At 64.3% G+C, this 16,888-nt stretch overlaps 1 protein-coding gene across 1 annotated transcript; it reads right to left on the bottom strand.

Annotated features, from left to right (window-relative positions):
• Positions 1-4,563: 4,563 nt before the first annotated feature.
• RFLNA (refilin A) lies at positions 4,564-13,844 on the bottom strand. The gene is made up of 3 exons (XM_081122722.1): positions 13,530-13,844; positions 5,295-5,404; positions 4,564-4,911 (listed from the first exon to the last, which is right to left on the bottom strand). Exons 1-3 carry the CDS (start codon positions 13,737-13,739, stop codon positions 4,593-4,595), a joined length of 639 nt encoding a protein of 212 aa, XP_080978848.1. The 5' UTR covers positions 13,740-13,844; the 3' UTR covers positions 4,564-4,592.
• Between the last annotated feature and the right edge of the window lie 3,044 nt (positions 13,845-16,888).

Raw genomic sequence — 16,888 nt, 5'->3', positions numbered from 1 at the left:
GCGATGGTGCTGCTTCTGTCTCAGACTGGGCACCGGGGGGCGGGCATGGGAGTCGGGGGACAGTGGGAGGGAACCTCGGGATTGAGGTTGGGGGAGGCAAGGGAACGTCCCCCTAACTCAGCAGCCTGGGCCCTCTGCAGAGGAGTGTTTAACCCGCGGTTAGAAGTCCCCTGAGGGCACCGAGGACTCGCCCGCGGGAGAGCCACACTCAGGCTGAGGGTGTCCCCGATGCCCTCGTCATGGACAAGCAGACGCTGCTGCTCCGCCTGCCAGACAGGAGGACGCGGGTCTGGGAGCCGCTGCCGGTGTCCTCGTGGTTCGCACCCAGGGCCCCTGCCCCTCCCGGGACGCCCGGCTGGGCCTCACGTTCAGCACTTCCCGCAGGATTTGGGTGGCAGCAGAGAACCAGGGTGCCCTGGAGGAGGGCGAAATCGCCATCCCCTGCCTGACCCCCGGGCTTCCCGGGGTGTGGACCCGGGAGGCCGGAGGGGGTGGGAGTGGGGGCGGGGCGCAGTCGCCCAGCCTTCCTGGCAGTTGCCCCGTTTGCTTTGTGAGCCTGCTCCACGAGGCGACATGAGCAGAGGGCTTTGGCGCTACACGGGGCCTGGCTGACATTCTGTGCCCTCGGGGCACCGGTGGGCGCAGCCTGGCTCCCGGGCTGCAGTACTGACGCTGACGGGCAGGTGGCAGTGCTTGGCCAGCAGAAGGCCCTGCCCTGGGCCAGGTTTCCCTCCACACAGGGCTCAAGTGCCCCCGCCCGGAGCCCAGGGTGGGTCAGGTGACGCTGGCCACACCAGCCTCCAGGTGTTAGCCAGGCCGGGGCCACCCAGGACCCCATGGCACCTCCCACAGCTGTGGTCAGACCAGGACGTACGTGATATGTGGGGGGGGCGTCCCCTCTGCCAGGCCCCCTCCCCCATCCTCCCATCTCCCTGGCCTCAGAGCGGGCACCCCCGTTGAGGTCCAATGACCCAGACCTGACACGGGCTGTTTGAAGGGTGTAGGGAGAGCTCACGGCCTCTTGGTGCCCTCGGGGTCCACCCCGTCTATTAGGCTGAAACCAGCCAGTCCCCAACCCCCGAGGAGGTCATCCCATCCCATCCTGTTTGGTTTTCTCACTGCTCTGCATTTAAAATGGAGGCCTCGCCCGGCCAGGCGTGGCTCAGCGGTTGAGCTTCAACCTAGGATCCAGGCGATCAGGGTTCGATTCTCGGTCAGGGCACATGCCCGCCCGGGTTGCAGGCTCGATCCCCAGTCGGGGGCATGCAGGAGGCAGCCGATCAATGACTCTCTCATCATTGATGTTTCTCTCTCCCTTTCCTTTTCTCTCTCTGAAATCAATAAAGACATTTTTAAAAAATAAAAATAAAAAAATAAAATAAAATGGGAGGCCTCAATTGTGCACCAGATCCCCATGTCCCTGGAAAACTCCTACACATGCTTCAAAACCCAGCTGGGGCACTGCCTCCTCTAGGAGCTCATCTCGCCATCTTTCTCCTTCTGACCCTGAGCCCCGGTGGCTGCTGCCCTGAACTAATCGTGTGAGGATCAAACAAAATTAGAAGGTGACCTGTAAAGTGAAGGACAGTTGGCAAATGTCCCCATGTCTTAGGACACTGGAAAGTTGGTTAAGATGCAGATTACAAGGCCCCACCTAGGTCCAGGGTGGGCTTGGAAATCTGTTTTCATACACAGCCCAGGTGTTTCTCATGGAGGTTGATTGCAGCCCAGGTGTTTCCAATGCAGGTAGTTTGCAGCCTCTCTATGGGGGTGGGGGTTTTGCACCCTCACCTAGAACCTGTCCCCTTCACCTTCTGTCTGGCTGGGAGATTTCCATAGAAGGAGGCCCAGGCCACCAGCCCCAAGAGCTGCCTCCCACCGAGAGGGCAAGAATGGCTGGTCCTCAAGGCCCCCTGGGGACGGCTCAGGACAGGCGTTCCTGGGGCCCGATAACTGAACCTGAGCAGAGGGAACCTGTGTGGGCAAAGGCTGGGAGGTGAGACCCAGCCAGGGACATTGGGGAGCCCAGGGGTGGCTGGACCTAAGTCAGTGCGGGGCCCAGGAGTTTGAGAAGGAGCCAGCTGATACCCAGTAAGGCTACTTCCTTTTTTTCTGCAATTGGGGTGGCCCCCGTCAGCCTGCAAGGGCCCTGGATGGATTGTGATGGAGAAACAGGCCTGGGAGACAGTTTTCCCATCTGTAAAATGGGTCCAAGGATATGTGAGGAGCACTGGGAAGCCCTGTGTAGACAGGGCCCACTCATCTGTGGGGGAGGAGGGGAGGCAGAGAACAGAGACAAGGGTCAGGTGGGGAGGAAAAGCAGGTGGTGGGCAACCGGGTCTTATTTGCGTAATCTGGGAGTAAACCTCTGGCAGCTGGTGGGAGGGCCCCTGGCTCTTCTGTCCTTGAGAAAGCTAAGGAGGGCCCTCAAAGGAAGCCACCAGGGTGTAGCTCTGGGCCAGGTGACTGGCTATCCTTCTGCAGCACTGGCGATTGGCCAGGTCCCACGTCCTCGTTAGAATTTCTCACCCGCTACCTCCCAGGGTCATGGTGGAGAGTAACCGGGTGAAACGCTGACCGCCGGGCCAGGCTGTCCGCAGACAGTACCTCTCGTCTGCTCTTGTCAATCCTGGAGGTGGGACTGGTCGAGGCCAGGGGGTGGGGGCACCTGTTTTGGGTGGGGGTGGGGAGACTGCTGAGTTTGACTTGAGGCTGGTGAGGGTGAACCCAGAGATAGGGAGGGGTGACAGTCGAGGCTGAACGAGGGGGTGGAGCTGGGTGTTTGGGGCCAGAGGCCCTGGGAGAGAGGGGGCACCTGGCCCTGCCCCTGGGAAGGGTCCGGGAAGGGTCTGGCCGGTTCCGCTGCACCTGAGGCTTCACGAGCATGAGTCCTGTCATCCCAGCCCGGGAGGCCAGGCCGAGGGCCCATTCTGCAGAGGCTAAGTAAAGCCACCTGGCTTTTTTGTAGTCACCGGGCCCCTCCCCAGCGGGGGGCTTAGCTCCTTAACCTCTCTGTGCCTCGCTTACGCCTCCGTGTGATGGAGACAGCAGGGAGGGCTCAAAGGAGACCACAGGATGCCCAACCATGTCTGGGCCACTGCCAGGCGAAGGTTCAGGTGGCAGGCGGCCACGCAGACCCTGCCATGGCCCTGCTGTGACCCACCTCCTCGCCGGAAGGATCTGTCCCCTGCAAAAAACCTCTATGTCCAAAGACGCCCCCCCCCCCCCCCCCACTTGCCTGACTCATGGAGGACACTGTCCCACAGGGGCCGTCTCCCCGGCTGCACTCACAATCCAGAGGCCCCTCCAAGCAGATTCCCAGGGCTCTCCTGGGATCCCCCCCGACCTGAGTCCGGGTGGGGCCTGGGCCTCTGCATTTGTTAACTCATGAGCGGAGGAGACGGACCAGGGCCTGCGAAGACCAATCTTACCCTCGCCCACCCCCAAGGGATGCGAGGGTCTCACAGAAGAGGGAGCCTCTTTGCATTTGCACATTTTATTAAGAGAATCGATTCTTAAGTTATCTCTGATCATTGGAAAGCATCTCTGGAGGGAACACGCACAGTCCGCGCAGATACTTAAAAATGTATCCCTTTTCCTCTCGGGACTGGAGCGCCAAGTGCCCCAGCTCGCCAGCAGGAGGCGCTAGAGCCCGGCCACTGCCCGTGGTGGGGGCGGGGGAGGTGGGGCCGCCCCGCGCACCGGGTCCATTCAGGCCTGGGGGGCTCCCGCAGACACCGCGGGGCTCCTGGGCATCTCCAGGGCAGCGCCGAGCCCTGCGCCCCAGCCCTGGCGTCCCGGTCTGTCTCCTCTCCTGACGTCACACATTTGAGGGGGACCCCGCGGCGTGGTCACTGCAGCCCCCCGCGCTCTCTCTTTGAGCCAGCAGCTGGGCCCCGGCCTCAGGCAGGTGGCGGCGGCCTTTCCGCGACCTTCAGCGCCTCCCCGCGGGCACCCGGCGCGGGGGCTCCGAGGCCGGCGACTCCCGGTTCTCGGGGCGTCGCGTGGAGAGGCCGGCGGGGGCGCCCTGCGGGCGAGGCTCCCCGCACGCAGCTCGGGGCCTCCACCGGGAGCGCTGTGCCCCAAATCTTCCCGCCCAGGGCGCGGGGCACCAGAGCGGCTCAGGCCCGCACAAGGTCTTTTCCAGGCTGCACCCCGCCCTTCCCTCCCCCCCAAACATACAGCCACCACCAGCCCCGGCACCAGCGTCCGGTCCGTGCCCAACCGCCCGGCTCGACGTCCACCGGGGGTCGCCCCGCCGCGGCTTCGGCCTCTGCGGGCCAAGCTGCGCGCCCGTCTGAGAGCCCCGCTTCGGAAACACCCCTTTCTGGGGGCAGCGGGTGTCCGGGCGGCACCCCTCTTCCGTCCAGGCCACCAGCCCTGGGCAGACGGGGTGGCCGGGGGTCCGCGGAGCTGCCGCGGGGGCTCCTCCTCGCCCCGCCCCGGGGTGGCCGGCACCCCCGCAGGCCCCCTGCCCGCGCCCCCGCCGCGCGCTCCGGGGGGTGATGCGTCTGCGCCGAGTCCGCCGCGTCAGACGGCGGGGGCCGGGCCGGGCCTCCCGCCGCGCTCCCTGCGCGGGCTCCCGCGCGGCGTCAGGGCGCGGGGGGCGCGGGGCGCGGGCCGGGCTGCAGCTGGACGCTGGCGGTGAAGCGGCGGCGCGCGCGGCCCAGGCTGCAGTGCAGGGTGGTGCGGAAGGAGCTGCGCGCGCGCTTGGGGAAGATGATGGTGGTGCAGCCGAAGCGCAGCGCGCGCGGCCGCGGCTCCAGGGTCAGCTGGCTGCGGTAGTTGCGCCACGTGCAGTTGGGCGCGGCCACGATGGTCTCGCTGTAGGCGGTGACCGTGGGCACGTGCGCGTAGTAGACGTTGTCCCGGAAATGCTTCTCGGAGGCGTAGGTGACCTCGGAGTTGCACCTGGGGCGGGGGGCGCGTGAGTGCGCGCGGGGGGAGGCAGGGCCCCCGCACGGTCCCGCTCCGCCCGAAGGTCAGGGCCCAAAGGTCAACGGCGGGCGCAGGGACCTGACCGCTAAAGGCAGCGCGTGGCCCCCGCTGGACCCCGGACCGCGAAGCACACGTGCCCCAAATGGACACTCGGGGCGGTCGGCGAAACTGGGCTCCCAGGGCGCGTGGCGCATTCACAGGGCGTCCCAGTGGGAAAGGGGCCCCCAGGAGCCCGTGGGGTTCCTTACACCGAGCACCCAGAGGGGTACAGGGGGCCCTGCGGAGCCGCGGCCTGGCCTCCCGCTCAGCCCCCCCAGGGTCAGGGGCGCCCCGGCCCCGCCCGCAGCCCCTCTCACCGGATCTCGTGTGTGGGTTCGGGGTTCACCTCGATGCCCTCACCGAAGAACACGGGCAGCAGCCGGGGCCGCATCTCCAGCGCCGGGGGGTTCTCCGGGAGGGGCGGGGGCTGCGGGGAGACAGACGCCCGGTTACAGCCCTTTGGAGCTCTGAGCCCCGCTCCCCCAGGCGCAGGCGGGACACCCGCACCCGCCAGCCCCAGCCCCAGCCCCCGCCCGTGGGCCCCGCGGCAATTGCACAGCCCCAGGCCTGCCGCCTGCAGCCCAGCCCCACGCGAGCCAGCGCTGCCCGCAGTTTCAATGCCCTCGGGCCCCTCTCCCCACTGTCCAGGAAAATCCCCCCATGACCATCCTGCCTGTCACCAAACCCAAGGGCCAGCCCAGAAAAACCGGGCGATTCGAAGCAGAAATCTGACTGGGACAGGACCTCTCCCCCGAGGCCTAAGGAGGCTCCCGGCAGCCTCCTCGGGGCTCTGCGGTGACACCGTCCGGTACTGTCCACCCCGTTCCTACAGTCAGGACAGATCTGACCCGGCTACAAGCGAGTGGTGAGCCGGGGCCTCTGCTCTTCCTCCTGTTTCACGTCCAGCACAGCCACTGTGGGCTCATTAATAACGACCCGCTCGTCACCAGCTCTCCGCCTTCCACACAAGCGGCGGGCACCCCCAGTCCCGGTCCCTCTGGGGGGTGCAGGGACGAGACGAGTTCTGCCCGGGACCTGTGTCACCTCCGGGCCAGTGTGAGGGTCCCCTAGAGCCCCCCTTCCTTCAGGTGCATCATGCAAAGTGGCAGCTGTGTCACCAGCCTTAGACGCCACTCCCCAGGCCTTCCCATCACGGGCAGCCCCTGCTCTGGGCCACAGCCTCCCGGGCTCTTCAGGGGACAACAGGGCACCCGCCTCACAGGCCGTGCCGAGGACTGAGCGAGCATGTGGTGCCTGGACGGCCTGGCGCAGAGTCAGGGCGGGGAAAAGCTGCTTGTATCACGAGTCGTCCTTTCTGTGAAGGTCTAGGGGTACAACCCACACCCCGAACCTTGAAACCTCGCCGCTCTCATCTTCCCGAAGTGAACACCCATGATTTCAGGAGACCAAATTCAGAAAACAAAACAAAAGGAAGCGCCCAGCTTCAGATGCTTCTGGAACCTTCCGTGGCTCCCTGGTGCCATCCACGCGACCCTGGCTGCAGAACTCCATGACGCGATGTTTATAGAAACACTCTCCAAAAAGATGTTTCCCAAACATATGCAGGTGTTTGCTGAGCACCTACTGTGTGCTGGTCCCTGTGGGCGGGATGCACCAGGCTACCTGTGCTGGTTTAACCGCCCGCTGCCCACCAACAAAGAACAATCCCAAGTTCCCGAGCAGGAAGTCCTTGGAGAGGTGAAGCCTTGGTGCCACCTCCTGGGTCCACCCGGGCTAAAGAAACGGCCCAACCTCGGCCGCAGCCCGAGCAGACCTTTGGGCCAACGTGACAGCAGCCGCATTGGGGCAGATCTGGCCCCCGGGCAGCGGCCAGAGCAGGACACAAGGCTCACTTCACGGGCTGCCCGGGGAGCCGGAGCCTGGGCACCATTTCCAAAGGGCCCCAGTGGAAAAACAGCCCCAGGCCGCCCGAGCTGGAAGCACCACTCGAGATACAGGAGGCGTGAGGCCCAGACGCAGGCTGGCATCCAGCGGGCCTGGTGGCGAGACAGCTCCGGAAGTCGCCAAGGCCCAGAACGCCCCCGCGGGCCCCAGGCTGGGGAAGCCACGGCAGCCGCGGCGTCCGGAGCCCAGAGCAGTCTTTCTGGCCACGGAGCCACTGTAACAGTGAGATGGCAGTGTGGTCCGTGGCATCCAGCCGGCGGGAGAGTGGGCACAGAAAGCTCCGGTCACAGCCAAGAAGGCACGCCGTGGGCCTGGGAGGGCCGCCTTCCAACCACACTGGAACTAGATGCTCCTCAGAGACCAGGGCACATTGGGACGGGAGCCGCCGGGGTGGGGGAGGCTGGGGGAGGCTTAGGGAGGGGGCACGCACAGGGGAGGGGCACACTGAGTGGGCTCGGGCACCCAGGGGACCTGCTGCGGCTGCTTGACTGCTCAGAGGCCCCCTGGAGGGAAGCAAGCCCTCAGAAGGCATATCGGGGTGACACTAACCAACTGAGCTACTGGCCGGGGCCAGGCCTGGTTCTTGCTGCCCACTAATGAGACCCCACAGAGGGCCCCTTGGCCTCCTGCTCACTGGGCCTCAGTTTGCTCATCTGTAAAATGAGGCTGTGCCATCTGTGAGGCCTACACAGGGGCCTGGGAGCCCATCAGGGACACCTGAGGTGCAGACCAGCCAGTGTCGGAGGGGCTCAGGGCCCCTCGCAGCCCTGGAACTCAGGGGCAGGCGAAGACAAGCTGAAGGCGGGCTCCCCAGTCTCCCGGCACCACCCTCCCTGCCCTGGGGTGGTCCAGAGCCTCCAGCTCCTTCCAGTGGGCAGGAGAGCAGGGTGTAGCCTGCGGCAGGGGGAGGGGGTGGAATCTGCAGGGCAGGCGGCCACCAGGCCCCACCTGCCTCGCCCCATGATTCATGCGCCTTCCCGAGGATAAATACTCGGAGGCTGGAAGTTAAAATACACACAGGTGCTCTGGCTGCCCCCTTCCTGGCTGCTGTGCCAGCCCGGCCCACAGGGCACAGGGAGAGATAACCGCTCTCGGGGAGAGATCCGTGCCCCGTGGAGACGGCCCGGCCCAGCCAGGGGTCCCGGCCTGGCAAGCAGGGACAGCACAGCAGTGTCTGTGCCCAACCTGGATGACACAGAGCCCACCACTGCCACAGCACGAGACACGGCCACAGCCACGCGTGGCCCAGGGAACTCCTGCTCCCTCCCTGTCTCCAGAGCACCTGGAAGGGTGCAGGCCTGTCTGCCTTCTTTTCACACGACAGCGACAGGCAGAGCTGCAGTTCTCGGGTGAGCCTGCCACAGGCGCGGGGCTGTCAGGGCCTTCGCTGAATTCCCACCAGCCCGTCCAGGACTAAGCAGATGGGGCTGAGGGGAGGCGTCAGGGTTCTGCCCCCCCCCACAGCTCCCTTTTCTGCACAAGGGCCCCTCCTGCCTCGGCCTCGGGCACCTGGCTCTCCCCCACCTGGGTGCTCAGACCCTTCCCTGGCCAGGGACACACCCCGAAGCCTGTAAGAGGGACGTGGGCCTGCCCCCTTCTCCTCAGCCTGTCCGTCTGTCCGTCCAGCCTTCCTTCCTTCCCAATCCTGGGCACTACTCCCTAAACCCTAACTCGCTTCCCTCTCCTCCCTCGTCTTTGGTTTCACCATCACAGACCAGAAACAGAGACATGAGAAAAGCCAGGGTGGGGGAGGGGAGGGCGACCTAAGAGGTAGGTGGCTGTGACCAGGCGTCATCTCCAAGAGCTGGCACCCTGGGAAATTTTCAAAGGCACTCCCCTCGCCCCACCGGTGCTACCTAGATGCACCCACAGGGTTTCCCTCAGAATCGGGGTCCAGGGAACCAGCACCTCATCCTTGGGGACATTCTCAAGTGCACCCTCAGAAATCCACTCGACCTGAAAACACACCTGGCAGGTTGGGCAGGGAGGACAGCAGCCCCTCCGGCCACCACTCCACAGCCCCGAGATCCCTCTGCATGTCGCCCACTCCGGTGGTGGCCGGTCCCTCCCACAGGCCCCCCAAGAACTCAGCTGGAGACTCCAAATGCCGGCTGTGGTCTCCCTGGGGCAGAGATGGGGCAGGGCTAGTTCCCTCAACTGCCCTGTTAACTGGGGAGCCGGGATGCACAGGACAGACCCCCCTCCCCACGATGCCCTCAGCCCCCCACAGCGAGGCCAAGCAGGGCAGGGAGGAGGGAGGCGCTGCGGTCCCGGAGCCCGAGGGGCACAGACAGCCTGCGCCTTGTTCGGGCTGCAGGCCCGGCCGCGCCCGGCTTAAATATTCGCGGGAGGAATGCAGCTGACGGGCAAACCCCTCTTGGCCCGGCTGGCAGCCCTGGCCCTCGGGTGTCCTGCTGGAGAGCCAGGCCCCACCCGCGGGAGACAAGCCCTCACGGGCATCTCTCAGTCAAATCTCCGACTCGGGTTTCTAATTTGGGGAGTGTGGGAGCTCATAATACCTTTTAAAAAATAAAAATAAAACAGTCTCAAGTACACTTTTAAAAGACCAAATGGAATTTTACTCTCTGGCCTCGGTTTGGCCTACGAGTTCCTGCTGCAGCCTCTGGTGGCCTCCTTGCTACCCCTCGAACATGCCCCTCTGGTTCCTGCCCCAGGACCTTTGCACTTGCCATTCTCTTAGACTCCCACACACTTCAGCCATATAACCATTAAGTCTACCCCGTTTTTTTTCTGGCTTCTATTAAACGTCACTTCCCTGACACCCCTCCCCCCCATCTAAAGGAGCTCCCCTGACCCCAGCTTTCTGTCTTAAGGGCACGTTTCAATCACCTGGCACCATGTCCCACGCAAATGTGTGCCATGAGGGCAGGGACCTTAAACATCCTGTTCCCTGCTGCGTCGCCCATGGTCCAAAACAGTGCCTGGCGCACAGTGGGTGCCGCATAGTGGGTGCTCAGTAAGTGCTGCTGGGATGAACGTCCGATTTCCTGGTCTCCACGGGTTCGGGAATCACCAGGAACATTACTATCCAAAGAGTGAGCAAGAAAAGAAGCCCACAGTCGCGGCGGTTGGGCCAGTTCATTCCCACCCTGCCCGGGGCTAGTGCTTTGTATGTCTTGAGTGGGGCGAGATCCCGAAGCAGCCACGGCCCTGTCTGCCTCGAGTGGGTACCATCCAGGAGGTGAGCCCAGCCCGTGGAAACAAAGTGGGGGGATGGGACCCCTCTGCTGAAGTAAAGCATGAGCGATTTAACGTGCACAGGAGCATTTCTTTAACATGCACGTCCAGCATAATAAATCGGGTGACAAGCTGGTGAGGACCCAGCCACCAGCTAGGGGTTGGGGACAGACAGCCTGCAGTTCAACCCCCTGGGCGGCGGTGCTGGGCCCTGATGTCAGGACAAAAGCAGCCACTGTGCAGAGCAGGCCGAGACCCCGACCACGTCGTCTGACCCAGGGGCTAGGGCAGGGCCGGGGGAAGCCCGGCCTGGGGCCACTGGCCTCTGCTGGGGCATCTGAGACCACAGCTCTCAGACACAGGACAGGATCTGCCCCTCCTGAGGCGCCTGTATCTGCGCCTGGGACGGGGTCTCTGTGGGTCCCCACAGCCGGGAGCCGCATTCCCGGGTCTGTCCCAGCGCGGCCACCTGCCGGCTGGGAGCCCTTAGGCCAGTGGCCTCTGTGCCTCAGCTGCCCCTCCGGGAAACGGGAGGGATAAAAGCGACTCCTCGGCTGGAACTGGGTGGGAATGAGCTGATGCGCCCAAGGGGCTGAGGACGCGCCCGGCTGGAGGAAAGGCCGCCGAGCAGCGTCGCTACAGCGCAGAAACCGGCCCGGTGCGCCTCGGAGCCACACTAAGAGATCGGGACGGCGGGTCCCGTCCCTGGCGTCTAGGCAGCGAGGAAGGGAAAGAAAATAAAACATGTTCAACTACGCCAGCCAAGACAAGCAAGGCGGGCACGCCGGCTGGCCCGGCGGCACAGGAAAAAGCAGCCAGAGAACGCGCTTTCCGGAGGATTCTGGGTCACGGAAACAATAAGGGGAACACTGGTCCCCTGTCCCCTTTCTCTGAGCCCCGCCGTGCGAGACGCCACCGGGATTTGTTCCAAGGTGCCCTCCGCGCAACGGTGCCAAGTCTGAGACTCACGGGACGCAGTGGCATCGGGCTCGCCGGCAGCAGCCGCCCTCGCCCCTCAGCCCTGGATTCCTCAGCACCCCGCGCGCCCGGCCCCGCGGAGAGACCAACATTCAGGCTCCCCGCGCGGTCTGGGTCTCAGACAGCGGGGCCCAACCTTCGCCGCACGCTGAAAATTGCTTTTTTAATCCTTGCCGAGGATATTTTTTCCCATTGCTTTTCAGAGAGCGGGAGGGAGAGAGGGAGAGAGAAAAACATCGATGCGAGAGACACACCGATGGGCCGCCTCCCGCATGCACCTCGACCGGGCTGGGGATCAACCCTGCAGCCGAGGCTCATACCTCTGACCGGAATCGAACCCGGGACCCTTCAAGTCCGCAGGCCGATGCTCTAACCACTGAGCAAGACCGGCTCAGGCTACTGGGAAGGTTTTAAAAATCCTGACACCCAGGGTGCAACGTGTCCCCCTTAAATGAGACCGTCTGGCGGCGGGAGGCGGGCAGGGCATTTCGTAAGGATCTGAGGTGCTCTGATGCCAGGTCAAGTTTGGGACCCACTGGACTCAGGAGAAACGGCCGCACAAACGACAATCATGTCATTATCTGGAGGGAAGGGGGCTGTCCCCTTGGATTTCGGCTGGGGAAAGCATTCACTGCCCCGAGGTCCCAGGCCACGTGCCCAGGCCCCGGGGAAAGTGCCTGGGGCTGGAGTCCTGCGCACAGACACACACACAGACACACGGACACACAGACACAGACACACACAGACACACAGACACACAGACACAGACACAGACACACAGACACACAGACACACAGACACACAGACACACACAGACACAGACACACAGACACACACACAGACACACAGACACAGACACAGACACACAGACACAGACACACAGACACACAGACACACACAGACACACAGACACAGACACAGACACACACACACACAGACACACAGACACAGACACACAGACACACAGACACACACAGACACAGACACACAGACACACACACAGACACACAGACACACAGACACAGACACAGACACACAGACACAGACACACAGACACACAGACACACACAGACACACAGACACAGACACAGACACACACACACACAGACACACAGACACACAGACACACAGACACACAGACACACACAGACACACAGACAGACACACAGACAGACACACACACACACACAGACACACGGACACACAGACACAGACACACACAGACACACAGACACACAGACACAGACACAGACACAGACACACAGACACACAGACACACAGACACACACAGACACAGACACAGACACACACACACACAGACACACAGACACAGACACAGACACACACACACACAGACACACAGACACACAGACACACAGACACAGACACAGACACAGACACAGACACACAGACACACAGACACACACACACACAGACACACAGACACACACAGACACACAGACACAGACACAGACACACACACACACAGACACACAGACACACAGACACACAGACACACAGACACACACACACACAGACACACAGACACACACAGACACACAGACACAGACACAGACACACACACACACAGACACACAGACACACAGACACACAGACACACAGACACACACACAGACACACAGACACAGACACACAGACACACACACACAGACACACACAGACACACAGACAGACACACAGACAGACACACACACAGACACAGACACACACACACAGACACACAGACACACAGACACACACAGACACAGACACACAGACACAGACACAGACACACAGACACACAGACACACAGACACACACAGACACACACACACAGACACACAGACACAGACACACAGACACAGACACACAGACACACAGACACAGACACACAGACAGACACACACCCCTGGAGAAAAGCAGCTCAGCGGCAGGGCCGGCAGGAGGGGAAAGTGCCGCCGGGGCTGGTGGCCTCCGGGTCCCTACTTTTCCTCCGGGTCCCTACTTGTCATTTCCTCGGGCGGGAGGGACTGGATCCCACACCCGGGCGGACCTGCTCGTCTGCGGGGAGCACCCAGTGCCCGTCCGGCCGCCCAGCCGGGTGCCCACCCGAAGGCCCCGCTAAGTCGGGCAAGAGACAGACTCCTGAGCCTCCCGACCCGGCTCCGGCCCCAGGCCCGGCCTCGGCTCCACGCTGCCCGGCCGCTGGAGCAATAAAAATAAAACGCCCGCGGGGCCAGCACAGGGGCACCGGGTCAGCGGCAGCGCCGCCGGGGCACGTGGGACAGAGCCTCGCCGCTGACCCCTCACTGCCCACGGCTGCAGGCCCCCCACGCGCCCTGGCCCCCACCTGGGGGCGCGCCCGGCCCTGGCCCCCCTCCCGCCCGCACGCGCGGGGTGCGGACCAGGTGCCCGCCGGGGAGCCCGAGCGCACGGCCCCCGCCCCGCCGGGCCCGCGCCAGGGCGCTTACCGCTCGGGCCTCGCCGCCGGGTCCCGGGGGCTCCGAGGCGGCGCCGGCGCCCCCCGCGCGCGCGTCCAGGGCGCCGGGCTCCAGGGAGTAGAAGGGCGGGCTGGGGCTGGGGCTGGGGGGCAGCCCGGAGTCGGGGCTGTCCAGCAGGCCCTCCCGGCTCTGCTCCCGCGGGCCGTCCTCCATGCCCTGCAGATGCAGGTGGCCCACCATGTCTGGGGGCGCGGGGCGCGGGCCCCCCGCTCCTCCGGGGGCTCCTCCGCCGCGCTCCGGCCCGCGCCCCGCGCCCCGCGCTCCCCGGAGGCTGCGCGCTGCCCCCGGGCCTGCCGAGCCCGCGCCGCCGGCCGCTCCGCACCTTCCCGCCCGCGCCGCCTTTTCTAGGCGCCGCCCCGCGCGCCCCGCCCCGCGCGCCCGGCTCCCCGCGCGCCCCTCCCCGCGCCGCCCGCTCCCCGCGCGCCCCTCCCCGCGCCGCCCGCTCCCCGCGCGCCCCTCCCCGCGCGCCCCTCCCCGCGCGCCCGGCTCCCCGCGCGCCCCTCCCCGCGCGCCCGGCTCCCCGCGCGCCCCGCCCGCCGGGAGAAGGCCCGAGGCGGCTCCCAGGGGTGGCGCGAGGGGCCCAGCCCCCCCGCGGCAGGAGGGGCCCTAAGCGGGTCTGGCGGGGCCGCCCCGGTTTTCTGCGTCGCTCTCAAGCCGCTTTGGGCAGCAGGCGCTTTGGGGACGCGCGGCCCCCGCGCTCCCCCGTCCGGCCGGTGCCCGGCCCTTTGTTGACGGTCGCGGGCGCCGGCCCAGGGCGCTGTGTCTGGGCCTTGGGGTGGAAAGGGGCCTGGGGAGGGGAGGGGGCACTGGGAGCATTTCCTGGCCCCCTCCAGCATCCTCCTGTTCTCCCCGTTTCTCCCAAGCAGGTTCTTGCTCACTGAGGAGGGTCCCCCTGTCTCCCTCCCCCCCTCCTTCCTCCCAGGGAGAAGGGCACTGGCTTCCTGGGTGCTCAGATGGCCGGCAGGGAGGCCCCGCACCCAGCTCCCACCCGCCCGCCAGCACCCCCACAGCACCCAGGCGTCCAGCCCGCCACCGGGACGCGGAAAGTCCAGCTTCCTGCAGGGTGCTGGAGGGCAGGAGTCGGGGAGAGGGGACGTCTAGGGACAGGACCCGAGGGCGAGGGCAGGGCTGAGTGTGGACAGAGCACCAGCCCAGGCTCCTCCAGGCCCCCCGTGCCCCAGCCTGCCAGGCTCCGGGGAGCCCAGTCCCATCAGGGGGTCACCCCACCAGGAGGCAAATGCTGTGAGTTCAGTGGAGGAAATGAAACTCCGTTAATAATCGGAGGGACAGGTTACGGCCCGTGTTCAGGGAAGGTGGCTCTGAGAAGGGGACGTTGTCCGGTGAGACCCCGGCAGCCAGGCGGGGAGCGGGGGGCAGACTTAGCCGTCCAGGAGCCGGGCGGCAGGACGCCGCTGGGTTTTCCCCGGAGTTTCCTGAGATGCCGCAGGAAGGCCCTGGGCCGGCGTCGCAGCGGCTTAGAGCGTCGTCCGGACGCACCGAGGGCGAGGGTTCGATGCCCGTCAGCCGAGGCCCCTGCGGGCACAACCGAGGGATGCATAAATGAAACGACAGATCGCCGTCTCTCTCTCAAAAATCAATTAAAAAAAAAAAAAGTGCCGTGGGGACAGAGGAACCTCTGATCGGGTGAATTTACAACCCGTTTCCGTACCCACCAGGAAGAGCGAGAGCCGTCTGCTGCCCAGCCAGAGTTAACCTGAGGTTTGAGTGTCTGGAAGGTTCCAGAGGACAAACCAGAGGGGCCTCCCTCAGCCCTCGGGCCACTCGCCCTGGGGACAAGGGGGGGACCAGCTATCATCTCAGGGGACCAAGCAGGGAGAGGGGCCGGACCTTCCGCAACAGGAGGCGTGAGGACCCACCTGGTCCCGAGCGCCCGGCCCTGGCCCCCAGGGGAGCGAGTGGCAGGAGGGAGAGCGGGGTGAGGCTGTGGGGTGGGGCGCACAACTTGATTGAAGATGTTGATGTTTCCTTGCACCTCAATTTTATTTTATTTTTTGCATTAATTTTGACTTTTAAAATATTGCAGTAAAATAGGATCGGTCGTGATTTTTCTTGTTTGGGACATTCCCTTAAATGCTGTGCTCTGGGCTCTGACCTGGCCGGCTCCCGCCATTCACACCGACCAGGACCACGGTCATGGCCACGCCCGCCTGGGTTCCGGAGGTTTCCCTGGGCTCACCCTCCACTCCCTGGGGAGGGACCCCCGGTGGCGGGAGAGACACGACTGCACTACAAATGTCAAACACCGGTTAGTGGCCCACGCAAGTGACCCTGGTGACTGTGACCCCTGACCTGTGCGAGTCAGAAGCCGCAGGCCGGGGCTGCTCCTGGACTGAAAGCCGCAGTGTAACAGCTTCTGTTTCTCCGGGGGCCAGATGGTCTGCAAATGTCAGAGGGAGGAAAGCCGACATTTCCACAAGGGAGCCGGGGCCAGGGCCAGGGCCTGGTGGGCGTGGGGAGGGGGGCCCTCTCGGCCGCCTCAGGAGGCGCTGTGGGGCTAGGGGAGCAAGGGGGGGGGCGCTTTGGAAACCTGGGGGCCTGCCCTGGGCCAGGTGCCGGGGGCATGTGGTCCGAGGAGATTTCGAAGCAGGTTTTAGGAATGATCTGAGCCAAACTGCTTCTGAAGTTGGATTAAAAAGAGGAGAGGAGAGAAAGAGAGAGAAATTGGGCCAAGGGAGTGGATACTTACTAGAAAAGAGGCATTAGGGTGCCCGACGAGGGGTCCCCACGTGTGTCCCATGCTGGAGAGAAGGGGAGGCCGCCGGACCTCACTCCCTGGGGAGGGAGATGTTCACCCAGGAGCCAGGGAACTCACCTGCTTTCAGGAGCACGTGGTAGCCAAGAAAGGGGACCTGGGGTGATCCCAGGCTCCCGGGGGGTCGCCCCACACCCCAGCATAAGGGGACTTTCCCAGGCTGCCTGGTGAGGGGGGAGCTTGACTCCAAGAGGGAAAGGCCAGAGGGTGCCGGGGAAGGGCGCAGAGAAAGGCGGCTTTTCACGAGAGCCGTGAGCCGTTTGTTCCGAGCTGCCCGGAGGCCGGTCAGGAAGGGGGGCTGTGCCTCTCAGGCAGCTCACAAAGGCCTCTGCACATGCCCTCGAACCCCACAAACCTCCCTGACCCTCCGGGGATGTGTGTGCGTTGCTCCCAGTTTAAACTAAAGCAGATCTAGAGCAGATCACGGAGGCCCAGAGAAGGTAAGCTTTCTGCCTAAACTCACACAGCAGGGCCAAGCCTATATACACACATACACACACCCACACACATACACGGTGTCCCCCAAAAATGTATACACGCACTCTGAATATAATTA

Source organism: Miniopterus schreibersii, assembly GCF_964146895.1.
Source record: "Miniopterus schreibersii genome assembly, chromosome: 20".
Lineage (NCBI taxonomy): Eukaryota > Metazoa > Chordata > Mammalia > Chiroptera > Miniopteridae > Miniopterus > Miniopterus schreibersii.
This window is presented reverse-complemented; position numbering and strand designations above follow the sequence as displayed.